This window comes from Eublepharis macularius, chromosome 3 (assembly GCF_028583425.1).
Source record: "Eublepharis macularius isolate TG4126 chromosome 3, MPM_Emac_v1.0, whole genome shotgun sequence".
Taxonomy (NCBI): domain Eukaryota; kingdom Metazoa; phylum Chordata; class Lepidosauria; order Squamata; family Eublepharidae; genus Eublepharis; species Eublepharis macularius.
Window position 1 is genome coordinate 188,826,708 of NC_072792.1, and position 17,849 is coordinate 188,844,556.

General features: G+C 56.1%; 1 protein-coding gene across 1 annotated transcript in view; it reads left to right on the forward strand.

Moving 5' to 3' along the window:
• Nucleotides 1–17,849, forward strand: part of DNHD1 (dynein heavy chain domain 1) — an 86,534-nt gene that overhangs the window by 52,492 nt on the left and 16,193 nt on the right. The window contains exons 31-37 of the mRNA XM_054974593.1: nt 1,042–1,473; nt 1,572–2,013; nt 2,094–2,240; nt 2,369–2,557; nt 10,662–10,840; nt 10,948–11,913; nt 11,999–12,173. Coding sequence (XP_054830568.1) covers nt 1,042–1,473; nt 1,572–2,013; nt 2,094–2,240; nt 2,369–2,557; nt 10,662–10,840; nt 10,948–11,913; nt 11,999–12,173 — 2,530 coding nt within the window. The remainder of the gene's footprint in view (nt 1–1,041; nt 1,474–1,571; nt 2,014–2,093; nt 2,241–2,368; nt 2,558–10,661; nt 10,841–10,947; nt 11,914–11,998; nt 12,174–17,849) is intronic.

Here is a 17,849-nt window from a genome sequence, read left to right on the forward strand (position 1 = left end):
CATTACATGAGATATGCAGGTTGCAATCGGGCATCCGCTGATACTACCGTGTAGCACTATGCCCTGGATGCTCATCAAAAGAAGCAGTTTGGCCAGCGTTGTTTCAGTGAAGAGTCAACCCTCCTTCTGGTGATGGCTTGCCAAACTCCCATATGGGACTGCACAGAAGACTGACAGTGAAAACAGGGTTGCCCTTCTGTGGGTAGGTAAGATTAGGCTGAAAATGTGTGACTGGCCCAAGGTCACTCAGTGAGCTTCCATGGCAGAGTGAGGATTTGAACCTGGGTCTCAAGAGCCCTTTCTGAAATCCTAACGACTGCCCTATACTGGCTTTCGTGGGGTGGATGCTGTTGAACGGTAGCAAGCAGTCGGGCCTGGGGGAGTCATGTAAGTCAGGTGGTAGCCTGTTGCCCAGTGGGTGCTGCCAGGGCTGGCCCCGACTAATCCTCCCTTCAAAGCCCAACTGGCCCTGAAGAGGGCTCTGCTCCCACCTGCCACCCTCCCTGCCTTTTACTGACAGAAACCAAGGCTTGTAGGCTGGCCATACTGTTGTGGTTGCCTAGCAATGACCACCGAGGGCATCATTTTCTTAAAGCTACAACACTCCTTTTATCGTTTTGAGACGTTTTAACCCCTTCAATATGTATATAATTTTTTTAGGTTTCAGATTTTTATGGAAACCTGGGGCTTTTCTCAGATTTGTAGAAAGATCCGTCTTGCCTGTCCACGGCCGTAATCTCTGTAATTAAGAATCCACAGATTTGGCCAGGCTGAGGATTAGTTATGTTAATTACAATGATGACTGGGATCATTTTGCAATTCCAGTGCAGAGGCGTGTACTGGAATCTGGTGCTCCTTTGGGCAAAACAGTGACAAAGAGAAATGAGAAACTAAAGCTCACCCCCGGTCCCCTCCCCTCCCCTGGGGGCTCTGAGGAAGGATCCTCGCAAGAGCTGCTCCTGAAGAGGACCCGGGGGTGGGGGCGGGGGTGGGGGGGCCCCGCTGGCTGACAGTGCCTCTGCCTTCTCCTTTCTCCCCCAGGAGCTGGTCTTCTACCCCAAGGACGCGCTCTCAGCTGAGCTCTTCCAGGCGCTGGGCCAAGTAGTTTCCAAAGAGACCTTCCACCTGGCCTCCATCAGGACTGCCAGCCAGGCCGCGGCAGCCCTCTGGCAGTGGATCTCCGCCATCTACTGGTACCACCGGGCACTGCGTAGCTGGCAGCCATCCATGGAGAGGCTGGAGCGCTGTGATGCGCAGATCAACTCGGAGAAAGTGCACCTGGGCCACAGCCGCGTGCGCACGGAGTACCTGAGGAATGCCACCTGGGCCCGCATCAAGGAGCTAAAGGAGACCCAGCAGCGCCAAGAGAAGCTGCTGCACCAGCTGACCCGGTCCTTGCAAGCCAAAGAGGAGGCCACCACTGTGGAGAGTTCTGTGGCAGAGCACATGGCCGACTGGACAGTGGTCACTCAGGTAACGACGACCCGGCAGACCCCCCCCCCCTCTTTCCCTCCGAGGGCCTGGTGCTCTGACCGTGCGTCGCTCTCTCTCTCCCCCCCCCCCCCCCGCAGGATCTGGAGAAGCAGCACAGCACGCTGTACGGCGATGCCTTGCTCTGTGCGGCGACACTCACCTACTTGGGGCCCTTCCCCCACGCCCGGCGAGAAGAGCTGCTCAGGAAGTGGCAGGCCGTGTGTGCCGGGACTCGGGTCTCCCTGGGGCCGGACGACGTCGGCCACCTGCTGCAGAAGGAGCTGCCCTGCCCTGGCTCGGCCTCCTGTGGCCCGCCCTTGCTGCCCACGCAGCAGCCCTTCAGCCTGGTCTCCTTGCTCAGCTCCCCTCGGGAGCAGCGCATCTGGGATCGGACCCACAAGCCCAAGGACCCCAAGAGCCGCCTGGCTGCCTTGCTGCTGTACTCTGAGGCCCACCGGCAGGCCCACCGGTGGCCTCTGCTGGTGGACCCGGATAAGCAGGCCACCGTGTGGCTGCTCATGGCTGCAGCGCTGGATGAGGGTAGGCGCAGGGGCCTCCGGGGCGCGGCTGGGGTGGTGCTGCTCCTTTGCCAGCTGATGAACAGCCCTGTCTTCTTGCAGCAGAATCGCAGGCCTTGCTCGTCTCGGAACTGGTGCCGGATATGGCGGAGCAAGGGAGCTGTGACGACCTGCCCGAGGACAGCTTGGAAATGTTGTCGCTGATGGACCCTGACCTGGAGCAGAGCCTCCTGAGCGCCGCCTGCTTGGGTGAGCCGCACGACAAGTGGCTGGCCAGAGCAGGGCCCAGAGTGACCCGCCGGGAACCGACGGGGAGGGGAGGCGGGGCGGGGCAGGGCAGATACCAGGCCGCCTGTGCCTCCTCCTGCCCCTTGCAGGCTACCCTGTGCTGCTGGCGGACTTTGAGAGGAACATCCCCTGGGGCCCGGCACTCCAGCAGCTGATGCAGAAGGAGCCGTTCCAGAGAGCTAAAGTCGTCCTCCCCGAGAGCAACGAGGAGGTGCACGTGTCACCCTCCTTCCAGCTCTATCTGTGCACCAAAGTGCCTCTGGAGGACTTGGCCACAGGTAAGAGAGCGGCCCAGAAGGGCCACCCGGTCCCCCAAAGGCCGCACGGCACCCCCAGTTTAGCCCACTTCCAGGAGCCTGGGGAGGGGAGGAACTGCCATGACCTCCCCTGCCCCCGGGCCCTCCTTTCCCCTTGTGCCAGGACGGAGCAGCTCCGACTTTCTCAAGCCACCACCAGTTCTAATGTGGTGGAGAGTCCTGAGGCTCCAGTTTCTCAGAGCACTGCGGCTGAGAGAGGCTCCCTTGGGCTAGAGCAAGACTTCCTGACCCGCCACCCCGTGCCGGAGGCTGCCAGGCAGAAAAAGCCGCTCCAAGGGCAGCCTCCGTCGGGGAACTGGCCGTGGCTGCAAAGCCTCATGGAGTCCACAGAGGAGCATGCTGCCAGGCTGCCAGGAGTTCGCTCTGCCCCCAAATGAGTCAGAGAGGGACGAGAGCTGGTGGCAGGAGTGGGGCGGCACGAGGCCTCGTGTCGTCCCCCCCCCCTTTCTTCCGTGGAATTGGAAAGGGCTGTACGTGGCCATCGGGACCGGTCCGTTCCCAGAAACGCTGAGCGGTGTGCGTTAAGACAGGCAGTTCAGGAAAAATAGTCACCCTCTTTATTTCCTTATCAGAGCTAACTTACTTTACCACTGCAAGAACAAAAAATGCACAATGAGCAGTTTCGCTGTCACACAAGTGTGTGTGTGGTATATTTATGATATTGAAAAAGATAAATACCAGAATGGTATTCCAACAATAGATCAAGAATCTCTTGTCATTTAAAAGACTGCTTATGCCCCCTTCCTCAATACAGACATTCCAATGCAGCTTACAAAGATGAAAAAAATAACACGCGATTGAAACAATCGAAATGGCATGATCAAAAATGCTTCCTGTTCCTAAATGTGTGTGTTTCCCAAGTCCACACCTTTCTCATTGAGACTGAAGGCAGATTATGTAACATGAATCAGTACAGCCACTAAGCTAAGAAGGACACATGTAATAAACAGTCTTAACAGGACTAGGGATGCAGTAATCTGAAGCAAGGCGCAGGCATTGAACACGACAGAATGACCAGGCAAGGAGTGGTCTTAGGAACATAGAGGTAGAAAGCTGTGAGAGCAAAGCTCTCTTAACTGAAGAGAAGCCGTATAAAAACCAGATACATAAATTACGTAAAATACACCCAGCTACAGAGAATATCTATTAGTAACGCAGTCCAGAGTCCGGTGCCTCCTGAATCATTCTGTTACAAGGCGGCCCGATCGCTTTACAAAAATGCCCCTGAGAACAGTTCTGTTTTGTACAATGGGCTAGAAATGTGGGAGCCTTCCTGACCTCCCCAGGCAGACCGTTCCAGAGGGTAGGGGCCACCACAGGGAAAGCAGCTGTGTGGGCAGCTGTTGACCTTGCCTGTTTGCAGGGTGGCACCTGTAGAAGGTCCTGTTCAGGTGAGTGAAGCTGTCCTGGTGGGGGACAGGAGGAGCAGCATCTGCTGAGAGGAGGGGCCGAGGCCAGGAAGGGCTTTGCATGTAATGGCCAATACCTTGGATGGAACCCATGAAGTAATGGGCAACCTATAGAGTGGCTGCAGAATGCTCTGCCTAATTCCTAGTAATAAACGAGCTGCTGCATTCTGCACCAACTGGAGCCTCTGAGTTGACTTCAAGGGGAGACCTGTGCAGAGTGCATTGCAGTAGTCTAGCCTTGATGTTACTGGGGCATGGATCCAGGCGGCCAGATTGGCTGTGTCAAGGGAGGGGGGCCATCTTCCAGGCTAGGCTGGGTTGGAAGAAGGCCTTTTTTACAGCTACATTTTCTTGCTTATCTAGCAATAATGCCGGGTCCAGTAGAACCCCCCGACTCTTGAGTGAGTCAACAGATGAGCCCCACCGGTCGTGGGAAGCAGGGTGCCCTTCAAAACCTCAGCCTTCCTAACCAGCATGAGCCCCACCTTGTCAGGATTCAGTTTCTATGTGCTCCCTCTCAGCCATTTAACCACAGCGGTCAAGCAATGGCTCACGGCCTCTCCGGCTTCCCCAGGAGACTTGGCTAGGCGGATACAGAGCAGGGTGTCGTCAGTATACTGATGACATCCCGTACCAAAACTCTGAACGCTTTGCCTAGAGACTGAACAGCATGAGGGATAGGGGTGTGCCCTGTGGAACCCCAAATGACAAAGGGAAAGAAATGGGGCCCTTCTGCATGTGTGTATTTGTACATGCATGCCCAGTTTTTCCTCCCCCAGCCTAGGAAGTGAAAGCCATCATGTTTGTCTGCTCAGCAGCTTTCCCCCCAAAGAAAGCCAGGTGTCAGTTCCAGGCAGGTGGACCCCTCAGCCCCTCTCCAGTGAACACACATTGATTCCAGTAGAAAAGTTTTTATTGGGATCTTTGCAGTTCAGGTCTGAACTCCATCACGGAGCTTGGTAGAAGCGAGAAGGCAAAACAAGAAGTCTATGTTATACTTGATTTTCCCACACTCCAGCAACTGTTAAGGTTTTGGTGCGCAAGTCTACACGGGTGCTGTGAGAACCCATTATAGTTATGGCTAAATAGTGAGTACACAATAATAGGTTCCCAGCGTCTGAGCAAAGTAGCCAAAGCAGGCGTCTGGAGTCTCCAAGGTCGTCTCTAGCTCAGAGAGGCATAGTTCTGTGAGATAACACGTGAGGCCCCGTCTGGCTAGAGAAATAACACTCGTAATATGGAAAGAACCTGGCTAAGGAGAGAATGCATCAGGTTAGCATTAGAGCATTCAGTACCCTGTGGCATCATCGGTGACATGAGAACCAAGCAACCACGGCATGGCTGTACACAGACGTGACACTGGGGAAGTTCCAGCCACTTCTTTGCCCCACAGTCCAGCTGTTGGCGCCAAACACAACCGTGCTCCCAGTCTGGAGGACGGGGCGGAGGGGCTGTCAGGCTCCATCTTCCCCATTTTGCAGCTTTGCAGGGCAAGGGTTGCAGGCGCTGCTTGCCTCTTCTGCTCAAGAGCTAGGGCTAGACTGGGGAGAGACGGGGGGAGAGATACCGGGCAGAGAGACTGGTTTCCCAGCTGCCTAGTCCCCCGGTGGGGGCCCTCTCCCAGCTGGCCGTGGTGGTGCTGGAGGCAAAAGCACCCTGTGTCTGGTACAGCCCAGGATCGCTTCGCCTCCTTGGCCGCTGAGTTTCTTGTTCCGCTGGGGATGAGCCCAATGTATTAACAAACACATTTTGTCATGGAACTCTCGGCTCAGCTACCTCACAGGGTTGTTGTGCAGATAAATGGGAGGGGAGGAGAATGATGTCAGCCACTTCGAGTTCCCACTGGGGGTCAAGGAAACGAACACATAAAGAGGGCATGACTTGGATTTTTTGCACTGAACCTTTGTGAGGAGGACCGAGCGGTTTGAGACCTAGAGGTTCAGGCCGTGGAGCAACCAGCCCCTCCTCAAGGCACGCGTGGAGGCGGCTCCAAGGCTCTGCCCTGGCAAGAAGCCCCTTGAAAGGGTCTGCCCATGGAGACTTGGGGGTGCAACTGCGGGGGAGTTGGACGTCACAGGAGGGGGCACGGAGGGATAGGCCGCTCGCCTCGTCCAGTCGCACACGAAGCAGGCAGGGGCAGAGGGGTGGGGCACGCCAGACTTCACTGAAGGGCAAACCATGATGGGTCCGCTGAACTGGATCGCCAGCCCTCTCCCCCCCCCCCCGTGCCTCCGTGAGCTGGCCCCGGGGCCCAGGAGGAGGCAGGGCGAGCCTCCTTAGTGCAGTGTGCATCTGAGCGAGGCAGGCTTCCGGGTCAAGCAGCTGCCCAGGGCAGGGCGTTCCAGGAGGCGGGCTGGAGCCGGTGACGGGGAAGGAGGCGTTAGGGGGATTTTTTAAAATAGTACTCTGCTGCCATTTATAAATTTCCCTACTACAACTTACCCAAATATATTCCAAGACTCCAATCACAGTGATACAAAAGAAATGAAAGTTTTATTATCCTATAACATAATTGTGTTAGCGGGTTTCCAACTACTCAGTTATCCTGGTGCGCCTGTGCGAGCACCAGGATAAAAAGTGAGTGGTCAAACACGGCCTCCAGAGGGCGCCGCTGGCGGCAGGCGGCCTCAGGCGAGCCTGCCCGGTCCTCTGCCGCTGGGTGATGAAGCCCACTTGGAGGGGGAGGGCAGTGCAGGAAGAGTGACGCGCCTGGTGGAGCCCAGGCAACAAGATGAAAGTGACGTCCTTTCCGCCCTGCGAGCCCCACTGGAGCCGGGGCGCGCCGTTCTCGGCTCCAGCGGGGTTTGCAGGGCGGCGGGCGCGTCGCTGTCATCCAGTCGCCCCAGCTCCAGTGGGGCTTGCAGGGGGGCGGGCATGTCGCTTTGGGCCCTGTTGTGCAGCTCTCGGCGGAGCCAGGGCAACTGGATGAGAGCGGTGCACCTGCCACCCTGGCCCCGCCCCCTCGCCTGCCAGCCCTCCCCAGACCCCTCCTGCCTGCCAGCCAGCCCTTCCCAGACCCCCTTGCTTGCTATCCCTTCCCAGACCCCCAAGACTGCTAGCCAGCCCACCCTTCTCAGACCCCCCACCTACCTGCCAGCCCTTCCCAGACACCTCTGCCTACCTGCCAGCCCTTCCCAGACTCCCCTGCCTACCTGCCAGCCCTTCCCAGACCCTCCTGCCTGCCAGCCAGCCCTTCCCAGACCCCCCTGCTTCTCAGTCCTCCCCAGACCCCCTTGCTCCCCTACCTGGCAGCTTTCCTTTCCTGCCTCTCCGCCCTCCCCAAACCCCTCCTGCCCCCAGCCCTTCCCAGACACCTCTGCCTGCTAGCCCTTCCCAGACCCCCATGCCTGCTAGCCAGCCAGCCCTTCTCAGACCCCCGCCTACCTGCCAGCCCTTCCCAGACCCCCCTGCCTACCTGCCAGCCCCTCCCAGACCCCCCTGCCTACCTGCCAGCCCTTCCCAGACTCCCCTGCTTCTCAGCCCTCCCCAGACGCCCTTGCTTCCCTACCTGCCACCTTTCCTCTCCTGCCTCTCTGCCCTCCCCAGACCCCCTTGCCACCATCTGCCAGCCCTCCCCAAACCCCTCCTGCCCTCAGCCCTTCCCAGACCCCTCTGCCTGCTAGCCCTTCCCAGACCCCCCTGCCTACCTGCCAGCCCTTCCCAGACCCCCCTGCCTACCTGCCAGCCCTTCCCAGACCCCCCTGCCTGCCTGCCAGCCCTTCCCAGACCCCCCTGCCTGCCTGCCAGTCCTCCCCAGACCCCCCTGCCTACCTGCCAGCCCTCCCCAGACCCCCTTGGCCCCCATCAGCCAGCCCTCCCCAAGCCCCTCCTGCCCCCATCCCTTTCCAGACCCCTCTGCCTGCCAGCCCTTCCCAGACCTCCTGCCTACCTGCCAGCCCTTCCCAGACCCCCCTGCCTGCCAGCCAGCCCTTCCCAGACCCCCAAGCATGCTAGCCAGCCCGCCCTTCTCAGACCCCCCACCTACCTGCCAGCCCTTCCCAGACCTCCTGCCTACCTGCCAGCCCTTCCCAGACCCCCCTGCCTGCCAGCCAGCCCTTCCCAGACCCCCAAGCATGCTAGCCAGCCCGCCCTTCTCAGACCCCCCACCTACCTGCCAGCCATTCCCAGACCCCCCTGCCTGCCAGCCAGCCCTTCCCAGACCCCCCTGCCTACCTGCCAGTCCTCCCCAGACCCCCCTGCCTACCTGCCAGCCCTTCCCAGCCCCCCCTGCCTACCTGCCAGCCCTTCGCAGACCCCCCTGCCTGCCTGCCAGCCCTTCCCAGACCCCCCATGCCTGCCAGCTCTCCCCAGACCTCTCCTGCCTCTCAGCCCTCACCAACCCCCCCTTGCCCCCCTACCTGCCAGCCCTCCCCAATCCCCTCTTGCCTCTCAGCCCTTCTCAGACCCCTGCCTACTAGCCAGACTTTCCCAGACCCCCCGCCTACCTGTCAGCCTTCCCAGACCCCCACTCGGCTACCAGCCAGACCTTCCGAGACCCCCCCTGCCCCAGCTTTCAAGAGCCCGTTGTATTTATTTGCACAACGGGCTTTGTTTCTAGTTGTTAAATAAAGCCCAGCCGCATGTCACCTCTCTCTGGCCCATATGCATAAAGAACAGTTACCTCAAAAAATCTTATATATACCTTAGCACCAAGTGTTTACAGAATAAAAGATTCAAAAGGTTAATACAAACATCCCTTCAGAATGATGCATTTCCCAGAATGCACTGCACCCTGCAAGCTTGAGTGACAGGTGCATCATACAAACATTTCAAAAGCCAAGGCCATGTTTTTGTTAGAAGTTTTGGAGCACTTCTGGGAAGAAGCTCTCCCAAGCTTAAGTTTGGATCGTGATAACCAAAACAAGAGGCTATTTCCACTTTGCTCCAAGACCTTCCTCACCGGCCCTGAGACCAGGCTGACCTGCAGTTAATCTCTGAAGCGAGGGAGGAAGACTCTGGCATAGAACAAGGTTGCTTTTTGTGTCTGTGTGCTTTTAGCTTGGGTGAATGCTCATAAGAGGGTTTTTTGAAAAGAGATCTAAAAACCCCTTTCACAGACTGCAGGGTGCTTCTGCTCCCAGGTCTCCTTATTGAGCCACCACCTGCACAGATGCAAAACAGAGATGTGCAGTGATGGCCCCATGCCAGCCACAGCAGTCCCGCCCACATGGGGGGCATTTGCTAGGGGACCCCGCGGGGGATTCTCCCTCTGCCGCCCCACCAGAGCCTCCAGAGCTCAGCACACAGGGCTATAATCCACCAGTCTTCACGCCTGCAATTCCACCAACCGCCAGTCTGGGCCCATAACCCTGACGCAAAGCTTTCTAGCAGCTTACTGGCTAGCAGGTTAGATGCAGCAGAGACCACACCAAGTAAGGTGAACTATATACAGATTTATTTACAGAGATATATATACACACAGTCTAATAGCCTTTACAACTCAGAGCGGCAAAGTGCTTCGCCAGACTCTGATACCTATGCAGGCACCCAATACACAGTACACAGAGTACATTTATATAACTTATATCCAATCAGCATTTACCTTTGCACTCAGCACATCTGGCTGATGCAACCTTGCAACCTTGGACGATCATATGACTTAGCTGTCACTTAGATTAGAATGATCTGACAATGCCTGAATCTTGCCAGAGTTATCTTCCACACTCTGACAGTGGCACGCACCCAACCCCTGAGGGTGTGCTCTGCTACTGCAGCAGAGGCAGCTCTCCCAGGAACTCCTCCCTCTGAGTAGGCCCCGTTGCATGGCATGGGCCACGGCGCCAGGAAGGGCTGGCTCAGCCTGGCTGTGTGGAACACACCTCTGGCCTCAGTTGTAGGAGCTGGCAGGGCAGGGGCAGGGCCAGTCTCACACAAGGGGAACAGAGGCGACTGGTCAAGACTCCTGGGTGGGGGCAGTGGATTCCCACCCTGGCCTCCCTGCCTGTGCGTGGTCACCCCTCTGTGTTCAGCCTCTGGAGATGGGGTACCTGTTAGGGTCCTGCTCAGCCTGGACTTTGCTGTCCCCCTGGGGTGTTTGTGCAAAGCGCTGCCCCGGTAGTGCTAGGAGGGCTTCATGCTACTCCTGCCCTGCAGTGTAGTGCAGTGCTGTGTGCTCGAAGGCCCCGTGGCAGAGTCCTGTGCTGCGCTCCCTGCCAACAGCACTGAGCTGTCCTGGCTGGGGCTGACGCAATGCTGGAAGGGCAGTGACGGATGGCCGGGGAGAGGGGAAGCGATCGGATGTGGCTCTAGTCAACATCCTGTGTTCCACTGAGGCTTTGGGGGGCCCATGGGCTAGGCCAGCTTTTTGGACAGCATCACTTTGAGCTGCTGTCGGGGGCTGTTTCAGGCCTGGAGTGGCATGCCGGGGGGGGGGGGCCATGCACTCCTGCTGCTGCTGCTGCTCCCCCCGAACAGGATGGCACCATCCACTTTGCCTCTGCCTTTTTGTATCCCCCCCCTCCATACGCTCCGTGTCCCAAATGGCTGCCTCCAGTGGGACTCCAGAAAGAAGGGGAGGGCTAGGGTGTGGGTGGGCCAAGTGGTGGGAGGTGGGGATTCCTTGGGCCGTTCCCCGCTGAGTTGGCCCCTTGCCTAGGCATGGGAGGGCAGGTTGTGCAGGAGGATCGGGACCACAGTGGCTGCTGCCTTCTGTGCAGAGATGGATCCGGAGGTGCTGAAGCGCCTGAACGTCATTGACTTGAGCCTCAGCCCTGCGGCACTGGAGGAGCAGCTGCTGGAGGAGGTGCTCTGCTCTGAGCGCCGGGAGATCCTGAAGCACCGCCAGGCCCTGCAGCTGGGAGTCCTGCAGCTGGAGGCCAAACTGGAGGCCACAGAGGTGAGTGTCTCCCACCCGCCTTGCCCTGCCCTGCCCTGCCCCCAGCAGCATGGGAGAGGGCCCCGTGGCCAGGCACTGAGGGGCAGCCTCTCCTTGTCCCTCCTCAGGAGGAGCTGGTGGAGCTGATTTCCCAGCCGCAGCGGTCCCTGCTAGAGGAGGAGAACTTCATGCCGATGGTGCGGCTGCTGCAGACCCAGATCCAAGCCGTGCGGGCCACCCGCCAGCACATGATCTCCCTGTATCTGCACCAGGTCATGCTGTGCAATAAGTACCGGCCAGTGGCACACCTGGGGGTGGCCCTGCATCAGGCCCTGCTGCAGGTGGGGCGCCTCCACCCGCTCTACCACTTCCCCACAGACCTCTGCATCAAACGCGTGCGCCAGGCCCTGGTCTCCGCCAAGCACCCCGACCTTGGCAAGCAGGAGTCTCTAGAGGTCCGCCTGCTGGAGCTCTGCCGGGCTGTGCTCCAGCACCTGCTGGCCCAAGCCCTGCCCAGCCTGCGGGAGATGGACCGCCTCCTCTTCCTCTTCCTCGGGGCACTGGCCACACTGCAGGTGGCGGGTGACGTCAGCCCTGTGGAGAGACTGGCCTTCTTCCAGGGCTTCCAGGAGCCCAGGGCCAAGGAGCTCCTGCAGCCCCAGGCCAGCGTGCTGCGCCCTGGCTGGGTGAGCAGCCAGGCCTGGGAGGAGTGCCGCTTGCTGGAGAGCCTCCCTGGGTTCCAAGGGCTGCTAGCTTCTCTGGCGGGGCGTGCGACGCAGTGGCAGGAATACTTCTGCTTGCCCTCTACGGTGGTGGGGCCAGCCCTCTGCCCCAGCCATGACCACCTCAGCCCTTTCCAGCGGGCCATCTTATGGCGCATCATGTGCCCGGAAGCCGCAAGCAGTGTGATTGCAGACCTCACCACCTGCCTGCTTGGCTGGTCTCCCACGGAGGACGCGGTCACCGCTCATGCGTACTCCTGCAGCCGGGCCAGCAGACCTGTCATCTTCCTCACCCCCCCGGCGGGCTCTTCGGGCTCTTTTACGCCCCCCCTGCACTGGATCCAGCAGATGGCCCAGCAGCGAGGACGGGGGGTGAGATGGCGTGGGGGGCGGCAGAGGGGGCGGGGCCACCGCCATTCTCCTCCCCCGGCTGAGGGCTGCTGTGTTGCCCTTGCAGGGGAAAGTGGCAGTCATTTCCTTCGGGACCTCTGACGCGGGCAAGCGGGTGCGGCAGCTGCTGCCCTTCTGCGCCAAGAGAGGCAAGTGGCTGGCGCTGAACAACTGCCACCTCCAGAAGCAGTGGGACCCAGAGGTGCTGGCACAGCTGGAGGTGCTGCTGAACCCGCAGGCAGGTGAGTCTCAATGGGGCTGCCGGCTGGGGGCTCACGAAATCCAGCCAAGCAAGCAGCGGTTTGTTGGCACCCAGCAAAGGCAGAGTCAGTCAGTGACACACAGCCCCACCCCCACCCGCCCCGGGCCCTGTCTCAGCAGCACAGCCTGCCCGTGGGGTGGGGAGCCTCTTGTTCTCTGGCAGAGGCCTCAGCCCTTCGGAAAATGGCGCACCAGTCCCAGCAGTGGCTGCAGGAGAACTCTGCAGGGGGGCCCTCGCAGAGGACCTGAGGTGGCCAAGGATCCCGTGGCAGAAGAGGCCGCAGGGCTTTAAAAGGCACGGGCTGCATCTGAAAAGGGCCTGCAGCACACACTCAAATGGGGCTCCTTACTAGAGGACTGGGAAGCAATCAGATGTAATACCGATGCTTGAATTGGGATCCAATGGAAAGTCAGGAAATCACAGAGCCACTGTTGAGTGTCTTGAGGAGCAAGCTCATGCCATGGAAAGGCCTCCCCTCCCAACCTTTACGGGTTCTTTGAGGGAGCCACCAAACACAACACCTGGGCAAGGGAGAGTGGGAGAGACCCAGGGGCAATCCTGGCTCATGGCATGACTCTCAGAGGCAAGCCTTAACTAGTAACTCATTTTTATTGTATTTTATTTAGCATTTATGGCCTGCCTTTGTTCAATGTGTATTACAAAATATTTTTTTTAAGTTCAATCAGAAAGAGATGCACAATAAATAATGCAGGAGGACTAGGATTGCAGAACTAGAAAGCAACACAGGCCAAAAAACTGTCTCTGGAATGACATTCCATAATACGGAAAGGCAGTAACAGGACGGTGATCCGTGCAGAGAAGTCGCAATGCTGTATTGGAACCTGCCCCTTCAAATGTGCCCTCCTGCACAGTTCCATTCTGCTACAATTACACCCCCCCACCCCCCGCTTTACGAAAAAGGCCTCTGGGACGTTTCTGTTTTGCACGTTCTGCAGTGCAGGGCTGTTCCTGACCTCTGCCAGAAGGGAAGGCTGTTCCACTGAGAATGCGTGTGAATGGGCAGCCACTGATGCTACCCATTGGCAGGGTTCGTTTGGTCCACCTAAGCAGCTGGCCTCTGTTCCTGTGAGTTCGCAGTGTGCTCACAGGACACCCTCCAAGATATTACTGGTATGACTTGGGTGGTTTATTGGGAGGCACAGATACACAATATCCCGCAAAAGTGAACTACAGACTGAATCAGATGCAGGATACATGGATAAATGGGAGAAGGCACAGATGGGGAAGCGGCGGGAGGATCTGCAGGACAGCAGCAAATAATACGGGATCCCTAAACGGGCCGCGCATAAGCGAAGAGGACCTGAGCCTACAGCTTCATTCTGAACCCGTCCTCAATAGAGGACACACAAAGTGATAGAGAGGTGAACCCTAACCCACTACGCAGTGTGAATTCCCCGTGTAACAAAAGTTTACACTCATGAGAGCAAGCTCAATGCAAGTCAGCTAGTCTAATTGTTAAACCATTGATTACCACTCTGTTGCCTTCCTGCCCTTCTAGCTATAGTTCAGTGCCGTTCAGAAGCTGCCTTATACCAAGGCAGACCTTTGGGGCCAACAAGATCAGTGTTTGGCAGCAGCTTGCCTGGGCTGAGGTCTTTTCCATCATCTACTCCCAGATTCATTTAGCTGGGGCCTTCTGCGGGCCAAGCACGAGCTCCGCCTCTGAGCCATGGCTCCTCCCCCTACCAGTGGCGCTCTCTCCAAGGATCTGGGAAGGTGGAAGAGGCAGGGCCCTGGCAGGCCTCTGGGCCTCTCAGCCCTCTGGCTCCTGAGAATTAAGTGGGTGGGAGGGCCGGGTGAGCATTGGCCCTCGGGGGCCTCAAGACTTCCTGAAAGCAAACGTGGCAGAAGGAGAAAACCCTTTCCTTGGACAGGAGTGGCACCATGTTGGCACCCGGCTCCCCAGAGGTGGAGACAGAGCCACAAGCATAAGTTTTCCCAGCTTGTTTTGGTGTCCAGAAGACAGGGAAGCCCCATGCTGCTAACATCTTCCATGAAGATCGTTTCAGTGGGCAGCTGTATTGGTTTGTAGTAGAAGAGCAAGATTCGGGTCCAGGAGCACCTTACAGACCAAGGTGTGAGCTTTTGAGGGACAAAGCACTCTGGAAGTGAGTGCTCCCCTCAAAAGCTCACACCCTGGAAATAACTTCTTCCAGTAAACTAAAACAATATGCCAGCCGAAGTTCTTTGTATCAGGGGATTCTCTGACTCTCCACTTCATCAAACACAGTTGTATGAATTAAAGGTCTTTATTAGATAACTCTCCCTAGTAGTGCACGAGTACTGAGTAATTGCCTGGAATGCCAAAGCCAGGTCTTCCCCAAGAAGTCGTACCTCCAGTCTCCTCCCCCCAGTCCAAACAAGAGTCAGTTGAAGTTGGCGCGAAAGTCCTGAAAGAGAAGCAGGGCTGAAATGCCCAAGGTCTGTTCCCAGACACGCCGCTCCAGCAGCACAGATAACACCAACCAGCCCAAGCAAAGCATAGCCAAGATACAGAGGAGGAGGAAAGCTACCCCATCCCCCCAGCAGAAATACATAGGCATGGCAGGTAGGCTAGCTGGCCTGCCTGACATTATCCCCCCCCCCCCAATCCCATCTATAATAAGATCACCCTTCCCTCGGTTTATCAGGATAGAGTCTTTTAGCTTTTACATCTTTTGACTAAACCCACTCATTTTGACTCTGGTCAAAATACTTCCACTGAATGAGGTAAAACAATTTTCCTCTTTTCCATTTTGAGTCCAACACTGCTTCCACTTCATGATGAGGTTGTCCATCCACTACGAGTGGGGGAAGGGACTCCAGATTTTGGGTGCCAGGTTTCTGCCTCTGGGGCTTTCTTTCTTCAGTAAGCTGAAGTGAAATACTGGCTGTATGCGTCTTAAATTCTTTGGCAAGTCTAATTTAACCACCACTCCATTTATTACTTCGAGAATTTTATAGGTCCGATGTACTTCCATTCCCACTTTTTGCTCGGTTATCCCCCTTTGAGATTTTTTGTGGATACATAAACCTCATCTCCCAATTTCAGCTCCCGGGAGGGGGGAGCATTTACGGTCTGCATGTTTTTTGTAATCCTGTTTGGCTTTTTCCAGAGTTTTTGTTATTAGATCCTACTGTTCCATGATAGAGTTCCACCAAGCACTGAGATCCTCCCCACTCGCGGGTGGGGGGTCTTTCACAAAAGGCAAGGGTTTGCCTTCGAAGCCCTGTGTGATCTTGAAGGGGGATGCTCCCATAGAGCTATGAATGCTATTATTGTAACAATATTCTGCAAACGCTAGAAAATCAGTCCAATTATCTTGATAATTAAAATAAGATCTTAAAAATTGCTTCAGGACCTGATTAACCTTTTTGGATTGCCCATTGGTCTCGGAATGGTACGCTGAACTCACACCTTGAGTCATTCCTGTTACTTCCATCAGCTCCTGCCAAGACTTGGCAATGAATTGTGGGCCTTGATCTGATATGAATGGAGTCTTACTACATGCTGCATGAACAATGTGGCCAACTTTTTGACTGTTGGCATCTTACAGCATGGGATGAAATGAGCTTGTTTGGAAAACAAATCCATCACCACCCAAATCAGTTTTCCCTTTGCTTGGGGGGAGGTCAGTGAGGAAGTCCATGGAAACTAGAGACCAGGGTCGAGGTGGGGTTTTGAGAGGTCGTAATAGTCCCAGAGGTTCCCCCCCCCCTTTCCCCCCATTAAACAGGTCTGACACATAGATACGTATTGCGAATCCTTCCATATTCCTGGCCACCAAAACTGTCTTCTTGTTAAGTGCAGTGTTTTTAAATAACCCAGATGCCTGGCCAATTTGGTATCATGACAGTGTTTCAAGATCTCTCCCCTTAGTCCTGATAGGATATACATTTTGTTGTTCTTATACCAGCAATCATTTTCTCCTTTCTCTAAGTCCTCAGGCCTGTTCTCCCCCCCCCACCCCCGCTTTCTATTTCTGCCTTAATTTTCTCTTCCCACTCCGGGGGCGGGGAGGGGGGAGAAAGGGAAAGGTGGTCCGTCTTTGCCACTTGGTTCCTGGTATCACAGCACTTCCTAATTGGGCGGGGGGAAACATCGTGTCTACCACTTCTTCCCGTTGGCTGTCGTGTTGAGGGAGGTGGTGTCAGGCAGGCAAGCCAGCCTGCCATAACTGTGAATGCATATCTACTGGGGGTGGGGGTGGGCTTTCTTCCTGCAGTGTAGCTTTCTTCCTTCACTGTATCTTGGTTAAACTTTGCTGAGAGGTGTTATCAGTCTGGGAAACAACCTTTGGAAATACAGCTTTGCATCTTTTTCAGGACTTTTGCTGACTTCAATTGACTTCTTTGAACTGGGAGAGGGGACTGGGGGTATAACCTCTCGGGGAAGACTTTGCTTCTGCTTTCCAGGCAATTAATATGCACCAGTGCACTTCTAGGGATATCAAATAAAGACCTTTAATTCATACAACTGTGTTTGATGCAAGTGGAGAGTCTGAAAGAATCCTCTAGCCAGGCCTGACAGGCAGGACAGTGTGTCTGCCAGAAAATTTGCTTTCCCAGTGAAATGTTTAAGTACAAAGTTGAATAGTGAGAAAAACTCCACCCATCGCAGCTGTTTGTGAGGCTCATGCAATGCCTCCAGATTTCTCTGATCAGTCCACATCTCAAACGGCACCTTGGCCCCCTCCAACCAGTGCCTCCACATGCTTAGGGCCAGTTTGACCGCTGCCGCTTCCTTATCCCATACCACCCAATTCTGCTTGGCCTCTGAAAATTTTTTGCACAGATAAGCACAGGGGCACATTTTCCCATCCTCCTCCTGCAAGAGGACTCCTCCCATAGCGACGTCACTCACGCCCACCTGTATCACAAACGGGGAGCTCTCATCAAGATGGCGTAACACAGGCTCAGAGGTGAAGCGAGTTATCAACTTCTCAAAGGCTGCTTGGCACTCCCTAGGCCAGGCCAGTTTGGCGCTCGGTTTCACTTTCCCAGTGCCTTTCCCCTTGGATTTTAGTAAGTCTGTAAGTATCATAGAATCATAGAATTGTATGGAAGGGGCCATACAGACCATCTAGTCCAACCCCCTGCCCAGTGCAGGATCAGCCTAAAGCATCTCTGACAAGTATTCATCCAGCCTCTTCATTGAAAACTGCCAGTGAAGGGGAACTCAACACCTCCCTAGGCAGCTGATTCCACCTTTGAACTACTCTGACCGTGAAAAGGTTTTTCCTCATATCCAGCCGGTACCTTTGTGCATGTAGTTTTAGCCCATTGCTTCGCGTCCTACCCTCTGCTGCCAACTGGAACAGCTCCCTGCCCTCCTCCAAATGACAGCCTTTCAAATATTTAAAGAGAGCAATCATGTCCCCCCTCAACCTCTTCTCCAAACTAAACATTCCCAAGGCCCTCAGCCTTTCCTCGTAGGGCTCAGTCTCCAGACCCCTGATCATCCTCGTCGCTCTCCTCTGCACCCTCTCGATTTTGGCCACATCCTTTTTGAAGTGAGGCCTCCAGAACTGCACACAATACTCCAGGTGCAGCCTGACCAAGGCAGTATAGAGAGGGGCTATGACATCCTGCAATTTCGATGCTATGGCCCCTTTGATACAACCCAGGATTGAGTTGGCCTTTTTTGCCACCGCAT